At 47.3% G+C, this 19160-nt stretch overlaps 2 protein-coding genes across 10 annotated transcripts in view; one reads left to right on the top strand and one right to left on the bottom strand.

Moving 5' to 3' along the window:
- Positions 1 to 554: 554 nt before the first annotated feature.
- On the bottom strand, positions 555 to 8295 carry MED31 (mediator complex subunit 31). 2 transcript variants are annotated; one of them, XM_073565565.1, is made up of 4 exons: positions 8174 to 8295; positions 5744 to 5818; positions 4763 to 4859; positions 555 to 3900 (listed from the first exon to the last, which is right to left on the bottom strand). In XM_073565565.1, the coding sequence occupies exons 1-4, from the start codon at positions 8196 to 8198 to the stop codon at positions 3708 to 3710; spliced, it is 390 nt and encodes a 129-aa protein (XP_073421666.1). In that variant the 5' UTR covers positions 8199 to 8295; the 3' UTR covers positions 555 to 3707. The 2 variants fall into 2 exon arrangements, with proteins under 2 accessions (XP_073421666.1, XP_073421665.1); XM_073565564.1 differs by lacking the exon at positions 8174 to 8295 and adding an exon at positions 8018 to 8164.
- LOC141080387 (uncharacterized) overlaps positions 8028 to 19160 on the top strand; it is a 382167-nt gene continuing 371034 nt past the window's right edge. For 3 of the 8 annotated variants that reach the window (XM_073565554.1, XM_073565552.1, XM_073565555.1), the window contains exons 1-4: positions 8028 to 8377; positions 10130 to 10261; positions 12006 to 12096; positions 14168 to 14270. In XM_073565554.1, the coding sequence (XP_073421655.1) occupies positions 14232 to 14270 (39 nt within the window). In that variant the 5' untranslated portion in view covers positions 8028 to 8377; positions 10130 to 10261; positions 12006 to 12096; positions 14168 to 14231. The remainder of the gene's footprint in view (positions 8378 to 10129; positions 10262 to 12005; positions 12097 to 14167; positions 14271 to 19160) is intronic. The other 5 variants (XM_073565556.1, XM_073565559.1, XM_073565561.1 and 2 more) reach the window with 5 other exon arrangements.

The raw sequence follows: 19160 nt of genomic DNA, 5'->3' as shown, positions 1-19160 counted from the left end.
GGCCATCCCGCTCTCTCCCTTCGCAGCCCAGCTCTCTATCCATCATCATGCTCTCTACTTCTGCAGCCCCACTCTCCAATTGCCATCCCATATTCTCCCTCAACAGCCCTGATTTCCACTGGCTGTCCTGCTCTCTACCTCCTTTAACAGCCCCTCTCTCCACCCATCATCACGATCTCTCCTTCCACAGCCCCGCTCTCCATTTTCCACGCTCACTTTCCAACCACCATCACAATCTCTTTCCACAGCCCCACTCTCCACGCGCCATCCCGCACTTTCCCTCTGCAACCCCGCTCTCCATCCGCCAGTGGGCGGGGTTGTGGAGTGGGTGTGTTGATACATAGATATTTTTTTTTTTTTGTCTGGTAATTAATACTCTGATATCAAACAGCCCAAATAAGTTTCCCAGATGTGTTAACTCCTTGCTTGCTGTCGTTTATCCAGTCCTTCCATACATATTCCTTACAGCAGCAGTCTGGCTAACAAAAAACGGTCTGGAAACAAAGCAGATCTACTTGTCACTCCCATATGCAGTTTAAAAATAAATCTCAAGGTTCCTTATAAAATATTTTATTGAAATTATTTTTGAAGACTAAATGTGTAACACAGGTGAAAAAAAAAATAGCATCAAGATCCAAGATTGTAGAGAAGGAAGAATTACAGCACAGAGCTGTGAGAATCCAATAGTGACCGTGCCGCTCTGTTGGAAGGACTGTGCACAATGGTCACTTCTCTACTCAGATTGCGGAGGAGCACGAGCCACAGACGGGAAACTTATGTATCTACCACGGACAATATTGCTCTGCTCTATATCCAAGGCTCCCAAATCCAGGCCAGTGCTCAGATCTGAGCCGCGCGTATCATGGCGGCTCCATGTTGGGCACTGCAATGTATAAGAACTGCACACTCCTGCACTATAATGGTTTCTCTATAAGAGTGAAGGTACATTTATTATCTACTCCCTACTTACTGATCACCACCTTCTTCTGAGGTACGTGAACACAGTTCTGACAGGGGGGCTTACACAGCGTTTTCTCATACATTTACAGTAAATGTGACTCCCAGTCTACAGCAGAGATGACATACAGTCATATCTTAAAGTCTGGGCACCCCTATTAATGTTAACCTTTTTTCTTTATAACAATTTTGGTTTCTGCAACAGCTATTTCAGTTTCATATATCTAATAACTGATGGACTCAGTTATATTTCTGGATTCAAATGAGGTTTATTGTACTAACAGAAAATGTGCAATCTGCATTTTAACAAAACTTGACTGGTGCAAAAGTATGGGCATCGCAACATAAGTGACATTAATATTTCGTAGATCCTCCTTTTGCAAAAATAACAGCCTCTAGTCGCTTCCTGTAGCTATTAATGATTTCCTGGATGAAGGTATTTGTGACCATTCCTGTTAAATGAACTGGAATTGTTTTGTAAAGTTTGATGGTCGCTGAGCATGGACAGCCCGCTTCAAATCATCCCACAGATGTTCAATGATATTCTGGTCTGGGGACTGGGATGGCCATTCCAGAACATTGTAATTGTTCCTCTGCATGAATGCCTGAGTAGATTTGGAGCGGTGTTTTGGATCATTGTCTTGCTGAAATATCCATCCCCTGCGTAACTTCAACTGTGTCACTTATTCTTGAACATTATTGTCAAGAATCTGCTGATACTGAGTTGAATCCATGCGACCCTCAACTTTAACAAGATTCCCGGTGCCGGCATTGGCCACACAGCCCCAAAGCATGATGGACCCTCCACCAAATTTTACTGTGGGTAGCAAGTGTTTTTCTTGGAATGCTGTGTTTTTTAGCCTCCATGCATAACGCCTTTTTGTATGACCAAACAACTCAATCTTTGTTTCATCAGTCCACAGGACCTTCTTCCAAAATGGAACTGGCTTGTCCAAATGTGCTTTTGCATACCTCAGGCGACTCTGTTTGTGGCGTGCGTGCAGAAACGGCTTCTTTCGCATCACTCTCCCATACAGCTTTCCTTGTGCAAAGTGCGCTGTATTGTTGACCGATGCACAGTGACACCATCTGCAGCAAGATGATGCTGCAGGTCTTTGGAGGTGGTCTGTGGATTGTCCTTGACTGTTCTAACCATTCTTCTGCCTTTCTGATATTTTTCTTGGCCTGCCCCTTCTGGGCTTAACAAGAACTGTAGATATGTTCTTCCATTTCCTTACTATGTTCCTCACAGTGGAAACTGACAGGTTAAATCTCTGAGACAACTTTTTGTATCCTTCCCCTGAAAAGCTATGTTGAATAATCTTTGTTTTCAGATCATTTGAGAGTTGTTTTGAGGAGCCCATGATGCCACTCTTCATAGGAGAATCAAATGGGAGAACTACTTGCAAGTGGCCACCTTAAATACCTTTTCTCATGATTTGATACACCTGGCTATGAAGTTCAAAGCTCAATGAGGTTACAAAACCAATTTAGTGCTTCAGGAAGTCAGTGAAAAGTAGTTAGGAGTGTTCAAATCAAGATAATAAGGGTGCCCATACTTTTGCACCGGTCAAATTTTGTTTAAATACAGATTACACATTTTCTGTTAGTACAATAAACCTCATTTGAATCCAGAAATATAACTGAGTCCATCAGTTATTAGATATATGAAACTGAAATAGCTGTTGCAAAAACCAAAATTGTTATAAAGAAAAAAGGTTAACATTAACAGGGGTGCCCAAACTTTAACATATGACTGTAATAGCTGCTCTGTCTGAACTGTGTGGTGCAGAAGGGAAGAAGGCAGCGATCAGCAACTATTCTAATACATGCATCGTGCAAATATCTATGGCTAAGGGGGCACTTAAAATATTACTGGAGTTCTGCTAGAAAAGGGTATGTCCAATCAGCTACTAATAAATTATACGAGCTATTACTCCACTATAGATGCTCAACCACGCCATTAGGGGAAGGAGAGAAGCTTGCTGACTGTTTCCAGTAACAGCTGCTGCTCTGTGTTATACTACAGGCTGCACAAATGCAATGTAAGCCGCGCAAGGTAATTACAGAGTTACTAAACCTATATGTAGACTATATATAATCTGGTAATGTACAGACTATTCCTAGTAAAGGTTTAATAATCTGTAAAACATAAACGACCGCTCTTCTGAAAGTGGTAAGGACAGCGTCAGCGACTGGTTTTCTTTTTTTTCACGCTCCTGCGGGTCTCCCACAGGAATACCCTCAATGGTATTTGCTGCTGTGGAGGTCACTGCGAAAATGGTGTGAGGAAGCCAAAGCTTTCACCCTTTGCAGTGCAAATCGTGAGACTCGCACCTATGTCCACAGCACAGATTGATCTCAAACCTGCAGCTTCTTGGTTTATGCTGAGGATATATTTTGCACTGTAAATGACAGCAGCTTTTCTACAAATTTGTAATGGAAAGTCTGTATTTTCATATCATGGGAACATCATCTGAGAAAAGCCACAAGTCAATAATCATCTGCTTTAGTCACTATCAGCTAATCCAGAGCATGTAATCTGCTCCCCAGATCACCGGCAGGAAAATACATTATTTTTCCCATTAGAGTGAGGGGATAATTCCAGGTACAACCTAAAATGAAGAACCCAAAATACAGGTCCGCAGTGCTGGTGTGCAGTCTTTGCCCACTACTGATCAATACAGGCAGGAGATAATTGCAATGAAGCAGACGGGTCCTGGGCCAACGTTGTGGCAGGGAATACAGTCTCATTTCCCAATGGTGTTGTTCTGCGGCTGCTGCTCGGCCAGGGCTTGTTGCAGCCTCATCCTCTTGCGGGAGTAGTGCTGCCAATGTAAGATTTGCTGCTCATCAATAAATTTTGCGCACTGAGCATTCACCAGCTCCTTCCGGAAGTGTTCATACTGCAGCAACTCCAGCATGTGCAAGCACTGCGGGTACCTGGGGGCAGCAAGGTGCAGAGGTTAGAGGACCCCCAAGCATGGCGCAATTGCACATTACCATGTTATGGTGCCAGTCCGGTAATGAGTGCAGGACGGGAAAAAGAAAAGCTTTTAAAAATATTTAAAAAATAAAATGTAAGCACCCACCCCCCTTCCCTAATCTGGAACCATAGATCAGTCTGTAAAATTCCATTCTAAGAAAATCTGAAATTTTACTTTATAGTAAGCGGCCAAAAAGAAAAAAAACGCCTGGATTATCTTATTTCCAGCCATCTTCTGTCCCTTAATAAAATGTAAGAAAAAGCCATCAAAATGATGTATGTAACCAACAATGGTACCAATAAAGACTAGCGCATGCCACAAAAAATAAACCCACGATTAGCTTACAGGGAAAAATAATTTTAAAAAAATGCTTTGTAAAATAGGCACTTTTTTTGCCACATTACTTGTGTGTTTTTACATGCGTTTTTGGTGCAGATTTTTCCCCACTCATTAGTATTAGTGAAATCTGCGACAAATGCTAAAAGCTTTGACGTGCTGCAGACTTATATCTGAAAGTCAAAATCAAGCAGCGTTCATACGACTTGACTTTGCTGTCATCAGGAATCCCTTCATGTTTGTGTCAAATCTGCAATGTGTGCACAGCCCCTAGTGGGGTTAAGGGGAGGGGACACGACAATTGGCTGACAGGAAGGTGATAAGTGTATTTTGCTGTAGTGTGCGTACAGTGTGACCAGCACTGGATCCTAACATATTACATTGTGGCATCTATTGACAGGTAATGTGTTACTATCACCGCTTGGCATTTATGATCACATTGTACTCTGTAGACGCCCAGGTCAGCCAAATCCCAGACTTACTTTAAATATTTGGCATATTCTGCCTCCTTCCAGTACAGAAGATACTTCAGGTAATTCACAAATGGTTTCTCCTTGAAATATCCTCTTTGTGCCAAGACTGAACAAAAAAAAAGAAAAACATTCTACTAACCACAGGATGTGATGTCTTCAGTGATATATAGTCATTGCAGAAAAATACATTATACCAGTAATCACATTTGTGGGAGGAAATCTGAAGAGAGAACACACAGGAGAGCTGCCACTTCCATAGGGAAAATAAGACAAAAGCACAACTTCTGCCTCTTTATAGGGCAGAACAATATGGCAGGTTGTATCCAGGAGCTACATTAGACCTCACCAGATCTTACACAGTACTGGGCGGCTGATGGGATGAGTGTCACCGATCTGGAAACCGGCATGGTGCACCGCCATAGTTGTGTGACGGGTGCCATATACAAGCCATGTGTGCGAGGGGGCGTCATTCACACCCGAACTGCCTCCTCCATAAACCACAGTGGCCTGCATCAAGCACTATTGTGACCTTTTACCAAACAAAGGACTTTTTTTTTTTTAATTACCATCCATACAAAGATTGGTCCATGTCACACACTGAACAGCTGCCATACATGAGATAGCTGGCAGACAGAGTTCTCTCCTGACCCACACACACTAGCCGATACCGGTGATTCAGCTGATGCAAGTCATTGGAGCACCTCTTCCAGGCTGCTCTGTGGATTGGGAATGACTTCCGGCATCATGCTGATTGACAGCCGGCTCCCTGCAGTTAGGGAGCTGTCAATTGGCATGACATTGGCAGTCGCGCCCAGAGAACAGGGCAGAGTGGAAGAGAAGCCTGGAGCCAGAATCGCCTGCAGGAGCGGTCTGCGACTGATCTGTGCCGGCAGACATCTGTGTAGGGCAGAATAATATAGTCCTGGATGACCCTTTAACCAATACTTAAAGGGAGCGGTCACCACCTTTAATAACCTTCAGGACACTTACAATTAAGGTAATTAGGATTTGCCAGACACTGAACAAATTCCAACTCCAACTGGAATCGAATTCTTGACTGCTCATCTGAAAAGACAAGGACACATTTGGATAAAGAGAAATCACAAACAGCGAAAAAATGGGATATTTGCTTTGGACCCATTTTTTTCTTTAAATTCCTAAAACAAATGTAAGGCTATGGATGTATGGCAGACTTGTTGCATGAATGCCTGCAATTAAGAAATTCACCCCATGTGAATGGGGTCCTTTATGTGACGTGTGCCAGGTTTTCTACAAGCCCCATTCAGATAAACAGGTTACGAATTTTTGCAGCAAATCTGCTGTGTGTGAACGTACCCTTATGGCCAGAGTCATACGGTTGTATTTCACGGTTGGTATATTGACCCCTGTGCCCAGACTAATAGCGGGTCTCCTGACCTGAACGTACGGCCTCATAGGCATTTATGACGCGGTTCGTTCAAAACAAGAAAATCGTAGCCAGGCATGGTGGTAACTATGCGGCATGTGAAGAAGTCCTGACGCAAAAGACAAACACACATCAGTCATTTTCACCCCACATGACAAAAAGCTCTAAGGATTCATAAAACCAGACCCCGGCCTTCCATGTAATGGGTGGGAAAGCCACTTTATCACCTCTTCACAGGAAAAATGATAAATTATCACTGGCGCTGACTGCTAAAAAAAAGCCCATTGATTCCAAGAATGGGGGTCCCAAAGTCTAACACGTGAATGTAAAGGTGGTGTGCATGTTCAACCACCACAGCATTCACTTCTAAGGGACTGGAAGGTAGAAACAAAAAGAGCAAATACCCCGTAGCAAGTAAATAGCAATAGTACATGTAAATAACAGGGTACTTTGCTAATATGGTTTTCATTAATGAAAAAAAACATAAAAGCCATCCCACCGCGACAAGGGGTACCCCAATCAGGTAGAAGAGGGCAGAACCAGGTCCCGAATGTTCAGACACCTGCCGGTGGAAAACGGTTTAAACAAAATGAACAACCCAAAAAAGTGGTGTAAATAATCCAGCGCCTCATGTGTCCGGCAGCAGATTATTCCCCTCATCCCCTGTACTCCAGACCGAAATAAGCAGCGAACTGGGAAAACGAGTAGAAGGGTCACTAAAGGCCCCCGTTACATGCTTCAATGTCCCAGCGATCCCACCAACGATCCAACGTGGATGGGATCGCTGGGACATAGCTGATCGCTGGTGAGCTGCCACATAGACAGACTCAGCAGCGGTCAGGACCAGCGAGCAAGCTGCTTTCCAAGGTAAACAGTGGGTATCTAAGAGCCACGCGGTTCTTAGATACCCGCTGTTTACCCTGGATACCAGCTCCCAGCATCGCTGATCGTTGGTCTCTCGCTGTCACACGCAGCGATGCGCGCTGGCCAGCGGGAGACCAACGATCAAAAAACGGCCCAAGACGTTCGAGTGCGATCAGTGATACCCGGTGGGGGCGGTCGCTGATACATGTCACACACAACGATGTCGCTGGGGAGATCGCTGTGGCGTCAAAGTCACCGATCTCGCTGTGTGTGACGGGGCCTTAAGGTCACCATACACAGGAGGAGCTGACGGATCAACCTTCTCCCACTTCCCCAGCTCTGTGGTCGGCCCCGAGGATTTGAGTTCTCAGCTGGGAGAGAGGAGAAAGGCAAATCCGGGCAACTCCAGGAGCAGCTCCTCTCCCCTGACCATAAAGGACTGTGTGCTCCTAATGCTGCCCCCTGCTTTACCCTGGAGTCATCTGTTGGAGGAGTCAGGAGACCCCGAGCACATCAGAAGGTGGGCCGCTAATGCCAAAACTGGGAAAATTGGCCGTTACTGTATATGGGGGCCTGAAAGGGATGGTCTGGATACAGCAGTGCACATGCTCCACCGCCATTTATTCACTCGCTACGAGATTGCGGTTGGTGTCTGACCTGTAGCTCCAACATGTAACGGTGATAAAACCGCCCCATTGGAGGAAAAATAATCCCGTTCTGCTGACTGGAGCAGATCCACGAGGGCGGCACCTAACCGAATTATCACCTCCACTGACTGTGGATAGACGATAACTTGTCACCAGAGATCAATGTTCTGCTCACAGCTCATGGGAAGCAGGTGTTCAGAGAATGGATCCAGGGGCGTCTATACACCTGACAGAGCAGGAGCCGGGCACTCTCCCCGGGGGGCCGCCCGTGCACAACCCCCCCTCAGGTTACCCTGCACGGCCCCCGCGGCTTCTCTGCCCGTGACTCCCTGCGCAGCCCCCGTGTACCACTATGCGGCCAGGCTGGGACATCACAGGTGGGAGGTCTGGAAGGCCTGCGCCCCCCAGAGTGACGCGGACACTTGTACTGTACAGCATGGTGCGCGGCGTCAGTCACACTGGGAGTAAACATGGATTAGACGCCCCTCCGTGCCTCACACATACCTGTCTCCAGTGAGCCGGCCGCCATGATGCATCAGTACATGGAAGAGGCTAATCCAAGTCGTAAACGGACCTCTGCTGACGTCATGCCCATGTGACCAGAAGGGGCGGCGCCTCTTCCTCTATACTAGACTAGTGAGCAAAGCAAAAGAAGACATGAGGAAGCTGCGGATGTCATGGCGGGATTTGGTGTTTTGGGGGCATCAGGTAAAAGTAGATGTTCATGCACGAGCTGGGAGCTTGCCTGGGGAGAAGGGGTGATGTTGCTTGCATGGGGCTGCATGTGCACACTGGGGGGGGTTGCCTGGGGAGAAGGGGTGATGTTGCTTGCATGGGGCTGCATGTGCACACTGGGGGGGGTTGCCTGGGGAGAAGGGGTGATGTTGCTTGCATGGAGCTGCATGTGCACACGGGGGGGGTTGCCTGGGGAGAAGGGGTGATGTTGCTTGCATGGGGCTGCATGTGCACACGGGGGGGGGTTGCCTGGGGAGAAGGGGTGATAGGGCTGCATGTGCATGCTGGAGGAGGGGCGCTTGAGGTGATGGGTTGCACATGCATGCTGAAGGGGGGGGCTGCCTGGGGAGAGGAGGGTGATGTTGCTTGCATGGGACTGCATGCTGGGAGTCTGCCTGGGGAAGTGGGTGTAGGTTGTATGGGACTGCGTGCTCGGAGTCTGCCTAGGGAAGGAAGTGCGCTGCCGCTCGCCCTGCCGGGTGCTGTAGCCAAGGTTTGCCCACGGTGCCGCACCTTTAAGGCTAGGGACCCACTGTTTTGGTCACTGTGATGTGGTAGTGGGCCTTCATACAGTCTGGTCAGAAGTAATAACCTCACGTTCAGTTTGTTCATTTTTGCTGATGGGCATAAGATCGAGGTATGAATATTGGGAGGTGCGGCCATGTCTTTTTGTACCACTTAGGCCGGTTTCACATTAGCGCTTTTTAAGCGCACGCACGGCCGGGGGTAGCTCCGCCCCCGAGCCGGCTCTCTGCCCGGCGTGCCCGCCCCTTGCTTGTAGCGCCGCCTCCTAGCGGACAGCGGCGCCTGCGATCGGCGCACCCTATCTTTAGCATAGGGTGCGCAGGCCGTGCGCTAGTTGCGCTTTGACCTGCGCTGCGCACTTTTGACGGTACGCCGTGCGCGCCAAAATCCAAAAAGTTCGATTTTGGCGCGCACGGCGCACCGTCAAAAGTGCGCAGTGCAGGTCAAAGCGCAACTAGCGCACGGCCTGCGCACGATCTGCGCACCCTATGCTAAAGATAGGGTGCGCCGATCGCAGGCGCCGCTGTCCGCTAGGAGGCGGCGCTACAAGCAAGGGGCGGGCACGCCGGGCAGAGAGCCGGCTCGGGGGCGGAGCTACCCCCGGCCGTGCGTGCGCTTAAAAAGCGCTAATGTGAAACCAGCCTATGGCTGGTTTCACATTAGTGCTTTTGTGCGCAGCGCATCGTGCGTACCCGTGCGCATGCGCACCTATGTTTAACATGACGTGCGCATGGTCTTGCGCACACTTGTGTTTTTGTGCGCATGCGTTTTTTTGTCTTTCGCGCCAGGCGCGCCAGACGCAACATGTTGCATTTTTTGGTGCGCCCTGTCTCGGCAAAAAACGCATGCGCACGCTTGTGCAAAAAAAACACATTGAAGTCTATGGGAACGCATGCGTGCGCATGGTCTTGCGCACGTTTGCGTTTTTTTGCGCATGCGTTTTTGAGTTAAACAAGTCTAGAATGTTCTCTAGACAAGGAAAAAAATGTCACACCTAAAAACGCATGTGCATAAAAAACGCAAACGCATGTAAAATGCTAGCAACGCTGCATTTTTTTGATGCATCAGCGTGCGCATGATGTTAAAAAAACGCTCGTTTTGCGTTTTTTTATGCGCCCGATGCGCTGCGCAAAAAAACGCTAATGTGAAACTAGCCTTAGGCAGGAATTTTCTTTAAAAAATGTCTTTGTTTTATTCTAGGTGTGGATTTCCTCCATCTTTTTTCACCGTGCCCTCCACAGTAGTGACCTCTTTGGAAGCCAATTCATCATTTGTCTTCTCTCCACCAAGTGCAGTGCTGGTGCCTCCACCATCCGTGTTCTGCCAAAATAGGTGTGACCCAGTGCACCTCTGATGTCCGAGTCTAAGATCTCTAAAATTACCCTCCCCTCTCCCCACGGCTTGCTAGGGTTGGTCCTGTGGGGGTCTACCACCTTTTCTTTTCCTTTGTCCAATATATAGTTCTCACCTTTACCGTATTTGCTTTACAAACTCTCTGTTCTGTCATGCTTCTGTCTTTTTTTTCGGGCTTTGTTTTATGTTTTATGTTTTTTTTTGGGTCATACTTAGACAGTGATGGCGAACCTATGGCACGTGTGCCAGACAGGGCACGCAGAGCCCTCTCAGCTGGCACGCGGCCAAGGGCTCGCCTCACTGTTCAGAGCTGCTGCTTCCTCACACACATTGAGCCGCTCGGCCGCGGAGCTGAATGTTGATGTCATCCAGCCGCGGCCGCGCCTCTCAATGTGTGTGAGGAAGTAACAGGAAGGACGCTGCCGGTGCACGGAGACCGCTGGTGTGTGTGTGTGTGTGTGTGTGGCCGCTGGTGTGTGTCTGTGTGCCGCTTGTGTGTGTTTGTGTGGTCGCTGGTGTGTGTTTGTGTGGCTGCTGTCGTGAGTGTGGCCCTGTGTGTGGGGAGAGGGCCAGTGATGGCGGTGATGGGGAGAGGGCCAGTGATGGCGGTGATGGGGAGAGGGACAATGATGGGAGAGATGGGGAGAGGGACAATGATGGGAGTGATGGGGAGAGGGCCAGTGATGGAGAGAGGGACAATGATGGGAGTGATGGGGAGAGGGCCAGTGATGGAGAGAGGGACAATGATGAGAGTGATGGGGAGAGGGGCAATGATGGCTGTGATGGGGAGAGGGACAATAATGGAAGTGATGGGGAGGAGGAAATGATGAAGGTGGTGGAATGGGCAATTTCTACTAGAAGGGGATCATGATGGGGCATACTTCTGCATGAAGGGGATCATGATGGGGCATTTCTACATGAAGGGGATCAGAGCTTCCATCAGGGCATTACTGCCCTGACTGGTGTATGGGGCCCGGTGGGCAGAGGGGCACGCTAAACCGGGCCCTCGGCACTGCGGCAGTTGATCGCTATTGACATTCGGGCCCGCACGTCAATAGTTAACAGCCGCCAGCCAATCGGAGGCTGGCAGCTGATGTCATTGTCAGTCGCCGGCGAGTGCGCGCTTCTGCATGGAGGGACGGAGCTTCGCCGATGGAGCGCAGCCAGGTAAGAAGAACTTGTGTTTTTTTTAGATGCTATTTTTTTTTTTTTTCTTTTTATTTATTGAGAGCGGCGATTCGGGGGGGCAAATGGCAGAATGCTGGACATGATGGGGGCAGAATGTGACAGTGAGACACAGGAGGGGGCAGAATTGACACTGGGGCAGAATGTGACAGTGAGACACAGGAAGGGGCAGAATGAGATACGGGGCAGGATCAAAGACATGGGGGCAAGATTGGAGACAGATCGTGCAGGATCATGGGGCAGGATGGGGAGATCATGTGGGGCCGAATGGATACTCATGAGGGTGGGATGGGAGAACGTATGGCTGGGGTCAGGATGGGGGATATTATTACCACAGGGTCTAAATTAAGGGATATTATTACTGCAATGATGTATTTATTTTATTTTTTGAGTATACTGTTTTAAATGGTGGGGCGGTCCTGTTACTGTGTAGAGTGATACTATGTCGCCTTTTTTTCTTCATGTAATGTAGAAGTTGGCAAAAATAAGTAATGTGTTCTGCAAGCGGAGCTCTAGATAACTGTGTTATTTCCTGCAGAGACGAGCCCTGGCTGGAAGAAGTGATGGCGATCTGTGCTGGATGAAAGATGAAAAACAAAGATAAAGGACTTCATCTAGAGACGTCACTGGTGAGTTACTGTGTTACCTATACACTGACACTATACACTGTATAGAGGCCCTGTGTATAATGCCATTGATCACTGTATTACCTGTATACAGATATTGCATACTAAGTACAGATCTTCTGTGTATAATGGCGCTTATGGTGATAGTATCGTGCTTTTTTTTTTTTTTTATAATACTGATCAGTATTGTAGTATTCAATCACCATGTGGTGTTAATATGTGGTCTGGATATGGTGTTGCGGTATTTATGCCTTGTATGTGATATTATTGTCACTGTGATGGTAATATGTGGTCTGGTCATGGTGTGGCGGTAGTTGTTCCTTGTATGTGATATTGTTCGGTCACTATGGTAGTGCACGGTGGCTCAGTGGTTAGCCCTGCAGCCTTGCAGCGCTGGAGTCCTGGGTTCAAATCTCACCAAGGACAACATCTGCAAGGAGTTTGTATGTTCTCCCCGTGTTTGTGTGGGTTTCCTCCGGGTACTCCGGTTTCATACTGATAGGGAATTTAGATTGTGAGTCCCATCGGGGACAGTAATGATAATGTGTGCAAACTGTAAAGCGCTGCGGAATATGTTAGCGCTATATAAAAAATAAAGATTATTATTATTATGTGGTCTGGTCATGGTGTGGCGGTATTTGTTCCTTGTATGTGGTATTATAGGTCAGTAAGTGATGGTAATATGTGGTCTGGACATGGTGTGGCGGTATTTGTTCCTTGTATGTGGTATTATAGGTCAGTATGTGATGGTAATATGTGGTCTGGACATGGTGTGGTGGTATTTGTTCCTTGAATGTGATATTATTGGATATTTTAAAAATTGAAAAATAAAAATATACCTAAATTGTATTTGTATCACATATTTTAACAAATATTTAATAGGTTACACTAGATTAGGGCACGGCCAAAAGAGTCTACCGTATTTTGGTGGCGGCTTAAAAAATCTTTTGGCCAAAACAAAAGCTGCCGGCTATATGTGTGATCTGGTGATGGGAACTGTTAATGTGTGATTGGTGAGAAGTGGAGTTTTTCCAAGAGAGAGCGGTGGGACTTTGGACAGTTCGAGGGGTGGAGGCGGGGCTGGGGTGGAGCCTGGGCAGAGTCTCAAGGGGTCCCTGAAAATTTTACCAGTATGGGGCCCCGAAATTCCTACTGGCAGCCCTGAAGGGGATCGTGATGGAGCATATTTCTGCATGAAGGGGATCATGATGGGGCATATTACTAAAAGAAGGGGACAATGATGGGGCATATTGCTACAAGAAGGAGATCAGGATGGGAACATAACTACTGGCTGTGGGACCATTCTAATTGGGCAGGTGGTGAGCACAGTAATTAAAAGATAAAGTGTGTACCTGTTACTAGTTTGGAGGCTGTTAGCAATCTCAGCACCTGGACCGCCAGCGAGGTTTTTTTTGTTTTTTTTTTAATATATATTTTTTTTTTTGTCAAATGTGGGGCCACAGCAAATATTTATACTTTTTCAGATCAAGGTGAAGCCTCCTAACCTGCCATTCTTGCCAGGTGCTATACACAAGCCAGCCAGCTTCCCAAGCCAGCCATCTCCATGCCAGGATTCAGAAGTCAGCAGCAGCCAGATACAGTAAGGCTATGTGCACACGCTGCAGATTCACCTGCGTTTTTTTCCGCGCAGAACCGCAGGTAAAACCACAGGTAAAGTGACCTGCGGTTTTGCCCTGCGATTTCACACCTCTACTATGTTAAAGGTGTGAAACCGCCCAAACAATTGACATGCTGCGGTTTGTAAACCGCAGCAAAACTGCGCGGAAAAAACCGCACCGTCAGCACAGCGTTTTTGAAAACCCATAGGGTTTCATTGTACTGTACCGTGTCAGCGGAACTGCTGCGTTTCCGCAGGGCCAAAACCGCTGTGGAAACGCTGCAGAATCCGCACCGTGTGCACACAGCCTAAGTGTTATCACATTTGTGTGACTGTGGCTAGAGATTAGAGATATTCACACTGTGAAATGTAGCAGTGGATTTCAGCGTGGAATCCGCTTGCATTCCATGCTAACATCTATCTATCTAATATTCTGCATTTTTTTCCCCCATAAAGATCAATCCAACTGCTGTGTCTGGAAAGGGCAGTGTGGTGGCTCAGTTCCAGTGTATAAGCACGCATGAGCTTGAAGCCCCCTGCTGAACAGAAGACTGCAAAGGTAAGTTTAAAATCAATGAATTGTTTATATAATTGATCATCAGGGTTTAGGGACGGCAAGCGCTGTACAGGGAAGAGAGTTGGCAGCTGCGGACTCTCCTGTGCAGTACCTTGAGACGGCCACTACACATTTTTCATCATACAAAATTGCCCTGGTGGCACTTCGTCATAAATAATAGGGTTTTAGGTTGCAGTTTGGGCACTCTGTCTCAGAAACTGCCATCACTGTCCTAGGATGTGTTATCTTTGGCACAGAGCCCACCTAGGTCTCCTTCCCTTTACCCATGCTCATGTCCTATACTGTATTCAATGAGAGAGGAATTTTGTGCTAAGTACCGTAATACAATTTTTACTCCTCACCACGACAGCACCCACTGGAGAGAGGGATCCGCCCATAGGAACAGGAAACGTACAGAGATAAAAGAGGGAGGTCCGCCTCTCCTCCTCAGTTGGTTTCCTGTTCCTATGGGAACCGCAGGAGTTTTCCTACAGAAGAATACCTGGGCCAGGGCAGCCACCTGTGCAGTCTGTGTGAACGGCAGTGGCTCCGGTCCAGAAGCAGCGTCGGGGGAGTGCGGTATTCCGGCTCCCCCCCTCGTCTGGCAACCAGCAGCAGAAACGACGGGTCCGGGGAAGGCCGCCTGCAGTTTCTTGCAGGACACATGCCGTCAGTGTCCAGATATAGCCATCCCGGCCCGTGCCTTTTATGCATCATATTGCCTCTATGCATCTCATTGCATCATTATGCCTATGCATCATATTGCATCAGTGCCTCTGCATCATTGTCTGTATGCATTATCATATCTCTATGCATCACATTGCATCATGGTGCCTCTATGCATCATGTTGCCTCTATTCATCTCATTGCATCATTATGCCTATGCATCATATTGCATCAGTGCCTCTGTGCATTATATTGCATCACTGTGCCTCTATGCATCACATTGCATCATATTGCCTCTGCATCACATTGCATCATATTGCCTCTGTGCATCACTGTGCATCACAGTGCCTCTGTGCATCACAGTGCCTCTGTGCATCACAGTGCCTCTGTGCATCACAGTGCCTCTGTGCATCACAGTGCCTCTGTGCATCACAGTGCCTCACATTGCATCAGTGCCTCTATGGATCATAGTGCCTGTGCATCACATTGCATGATACTGCTTCAGTGCCTCTGTTCCTCATGGTGTATCATTGCAATCGGGCTTGGCCAAAGGAACATTTATACTTGGAATGTGCTACTGCCTTGAGCGCTAAAGACAAGTCTCTTTCATAGTAAACTTTAACGGAAGTCTGTTGTATTATGTTTACCAAAGACTGCATCTTTGCCTTTTGTACCTTCTGGCACTTCAGCAGCTCTGTGTAATGTGGCAGAGGATCCCATACTCGCTGCTCTTACAGCAGTCAGGGCTCCTATGATAAGAGAAGCTGTATCCAGGACTCTTACAGTTGAGAATCTATAGTCCCACTGCTTCACAGTAGATAATTCCCCTCTGTGATGGGAGAAAACCTGCTGTCTTCTAGCTGTAGAGTGGGGTTCCTCCCACCATGGCAGTCTGAGTGTATAAATACCACTCAGAGGCAGTTTCAGATAATCTCTTGTGTCAAAAGTTTTCTTACCGGCAGCCGATTACTGGTCTGTACAGTCTTCATTGTGTTGTGGCTGTGGCTATCACCATGCTTTAGCTAAGCAATAAGGTTTAAAAAAAAAACAAAAACCCCAGGCAGTTAACTATAATACCTGGCGGTGCTGGAACCACCGATGTGCTGAGAATGTCTTTCCCATTAAAAAAAAAAAAAAGAGGATGCCCTTCCAGCTAGCTCCATGGCAGTTCGAGCTGAGGTATGCCTTTCCTCCAATAATACAGTTGTCACAAGTCAGCCGGAAAATCAGGGAGGAGAAGGCGAGAATAATCTTAATCGCACCATTCTGGGCCAAAAGGCCATGGTTCTCTTGGCTGCAGACCATGTCAATATCAGACCCTTGGGTCTTCCCTTCAATCCCCAAACTGCTCTCTTAGGGACCATTCTTCCATCCTCAAGTGGAGAGTTTCCACTTGACTGCTTGAAACCTGAGAGGCAGCTACTGAGATCAAGGGGTTTTTCAGAAGGGTTAGTTAATACACTCCTACAGAGCAGAAGGCAATCTACCACAAAGATTTGCACCAAAATATGGAGGGAATTCCTAGACTTCCATACAGACTCTAACTCTACGGTGGTTCCGATTGCACCTATCCTAGAATTTCTATGAAGGGTAAGAGATCTAGGCTTATCTGTCAATACACTAAAGGTCCAGATATCCGCTCTAGGGGCCCTTTATGATAAAGTAGCAGGAGACAGATGGATATCCCGGTTCATCACGGCCTGCGAACGTATTAACCCGATTCCCAGATCTAGGGTTTCCCCCCTGGGACTTAAACCTGGTCCTGGATGCCCTGACCGGGCCTCCCTTTGAACGATTAGATTCTGTGTCACCAAAATACTTGTCACTAAAGAGTCAAGCGACATCCAAGCGCTACCTTCCTATTGACATTCCAAGATAGGTTGATATTGAAGCCAGATCCCTCGTATCCTCCAAAAGTGGCAGGAAGATTTCACAGATCACAAGAGATCCTTCTCCCCTCCTTCTTTAGCAATCCCTCCACTTCAGAAGAGGAAAAATTCCACACCCTAGATGTGAGGAGAGTAGTCTTAAATTACATTGAAAGGTCTAGGAGTTGGAGGCAGTGTAGGGCTCTGTTTATATCCTTTCAGGGCTGCAGAAAGGAGCACCTTGTCCCGATGGATCAGGGACGTAACCTATCTGGCATGCTTCGCGAAAACTGAAAATCCTCCAGAAGGTATAAGGGCTCATTCCACTAGAGAGATGGCATCCTCCTGGGCAGAAAGAGGAGACGTCCCAATCGAATCCATATGTAAGGTGGTAACTGGGTTGACTCCGTCCACCTTCTATAATCTCTACAGTCTCGATCTCTCATCTCCTTTGACCTAGCCTTTGGCAGATCTGTCCTCAGCATTGAGGTCCCTCCCAGGTGATGGTCTCTGAAAGTCTCCAGTGGGTGCTGTCGTGGCGAAGAGTAAAAAGCTGGATTACTTACCGGTAATGCTCTTTTAATAAGTCCACGACAGCACACACTCACTACCCTCCCTAGAAGATAACATAGTGTGTATACACCTTCTTGGATTTGAAATTGATAAATTAAAATATTGAATTATATGATTGCCTCATCTGGAATATTGTGTCCAGTTTTGGGCACCACATTTTAAAAAAGACATCAACAAACTGGAGCAAATTCAGAAAAGAGCGACCAGAATGGTGACCGGTCTGCAAACCCTGTCTTATGAGGAAAGGTTGCAGGATTTGGGAATGTTTAGTTTGCAAAAGAGAAGACTGAGAGGAGACTTAATAGCTGTCTACAAATATCTAAAGGGCTGTCATATTGTAGAAGGATCAACTTTATTCTCATTTGCACAAGTAAAGACTAGAAGCAATGGGATGAAACTGAATGGGAGGAGACACAGATTAGAAATTAGAAAAAACTTTTTGACAGTTAGTGATCAATGAGTGGAACAGGCTGCCACGAGAGGTGGTGAGTTCTCCTTCAATGGAAGTTTTCAAACAGAGGCTGGACAGACATCTGACTGGGATGATTTAGCGAATCCTGCTTTGAGCAGGGGGTTGGACCAGATGGCCCAGGAGGTCCCTTCCAACTCTACGATTCTATGATTCTAATAATTGGCGGTCCTCCGGGTACTCTGAAATCCAGCTGAGGAGGAGAGGCGGACCGCCCTCTTTTATCTCTGTAGGTTTCCTGTTCCTATGGGCGGTCTCTCTCTCCAGTGGGTGCTGTCGTGGACTCATTAAAAGAGCATTACCGGTAAGTAACCCGGCTTTTTGCAGCTAAAGCACAGGGGACTTTGGTACAAAATGTTTTTTTTTGTCATTAATCTCTAATGTGCCTTAATTCATTGTTTTGATTTCTAAAACTCATTATCATTCATTTGTATGTATGCATATATTTATATGTTTTAGTTCTAACTATTTGACTTGTAGTAAAACGGTGTGACAGATATGAGTTGAATTTTCATTTCTAGAATGATAAAGCTCGGTGTGACATTAGTGGAGTACAGTATTTTTCGCTTTGTAAGACGCACTTTTTTTCCCCAAAAGTTGGGAAAATGGGGGTGCGTCTTACAAAGCGTACATGCCTTACTAATATTGTGGGTGTAGGCCGAAGGCTGGGATGAGGGATGAGCCGCTGCTGCGGGTGTCTCCAGTGCCTAGTGGCGCTGCTCGGGCTCTGCTGACATTTTGCGACCTGCCAGAGCCTCAGTACTTATATGGTTCCCTGTTCGTGTGCTGTGGACTCTGGGAATATGGCCACCACTGGGGGTGGCGCATGCGCAGACGGTGATCTTGGTACCAAGATCTCATGAGATGAGATCTCAGAGCTGAAATGTCATCTCTCGAGATATTGTTCCCGAGATCACCGTCTGCTCATGCGCCGCCACTGGCTGCGGACAGATTATCGGAGTCCACTGCACAGGCACAGGGAAGCGTGGAAGTATCGGGGCTCTGGCATGTCGTAAAATGCCGGCAGAGCCCATAGCAGCGCCGAACACCCACGCAGCACTGCTGGGCACCGAAGACACCCACAGCAGCGGCCAGCGACCGACCCGCACCAGCTCGCACATCAAAGCACCCCCTCCTCCCTGCCTGCGACCTGCAGAATCACCCCACTCCTGCCTCCTCCAGCAGCGAACCTGGGACACCGCTTCACCGCAACCACCACCCACGGGTAAGCAATAAGATGCATGGATTATAAGAAGCATCACCATTTTATTAAAAAATATTTTTTTCTTATTTTTCTCCGAAAAATTCGGTATCTGC

Source organism: Dendrobates tinctorius, unplaced genomic scaffold (assembly GCF_039654945.1).
Source record: "Dendrobates tinctorius isolate UK_male_01 unplaced genomic scaffold, ASM3965494v1 ptg000016l, whole genome shotgun sequence".
NCBI classification, from domain to species: domain Eukaryota; kingdom Metazoa; phylum Chordata; class Amphibia; order Anura; family Dendrobatidae; genus Dendrobates; species Dendrobates tinctorius.
This window is presented reverse-complemented; position numbering and strand designations above follow the sequence as displayed.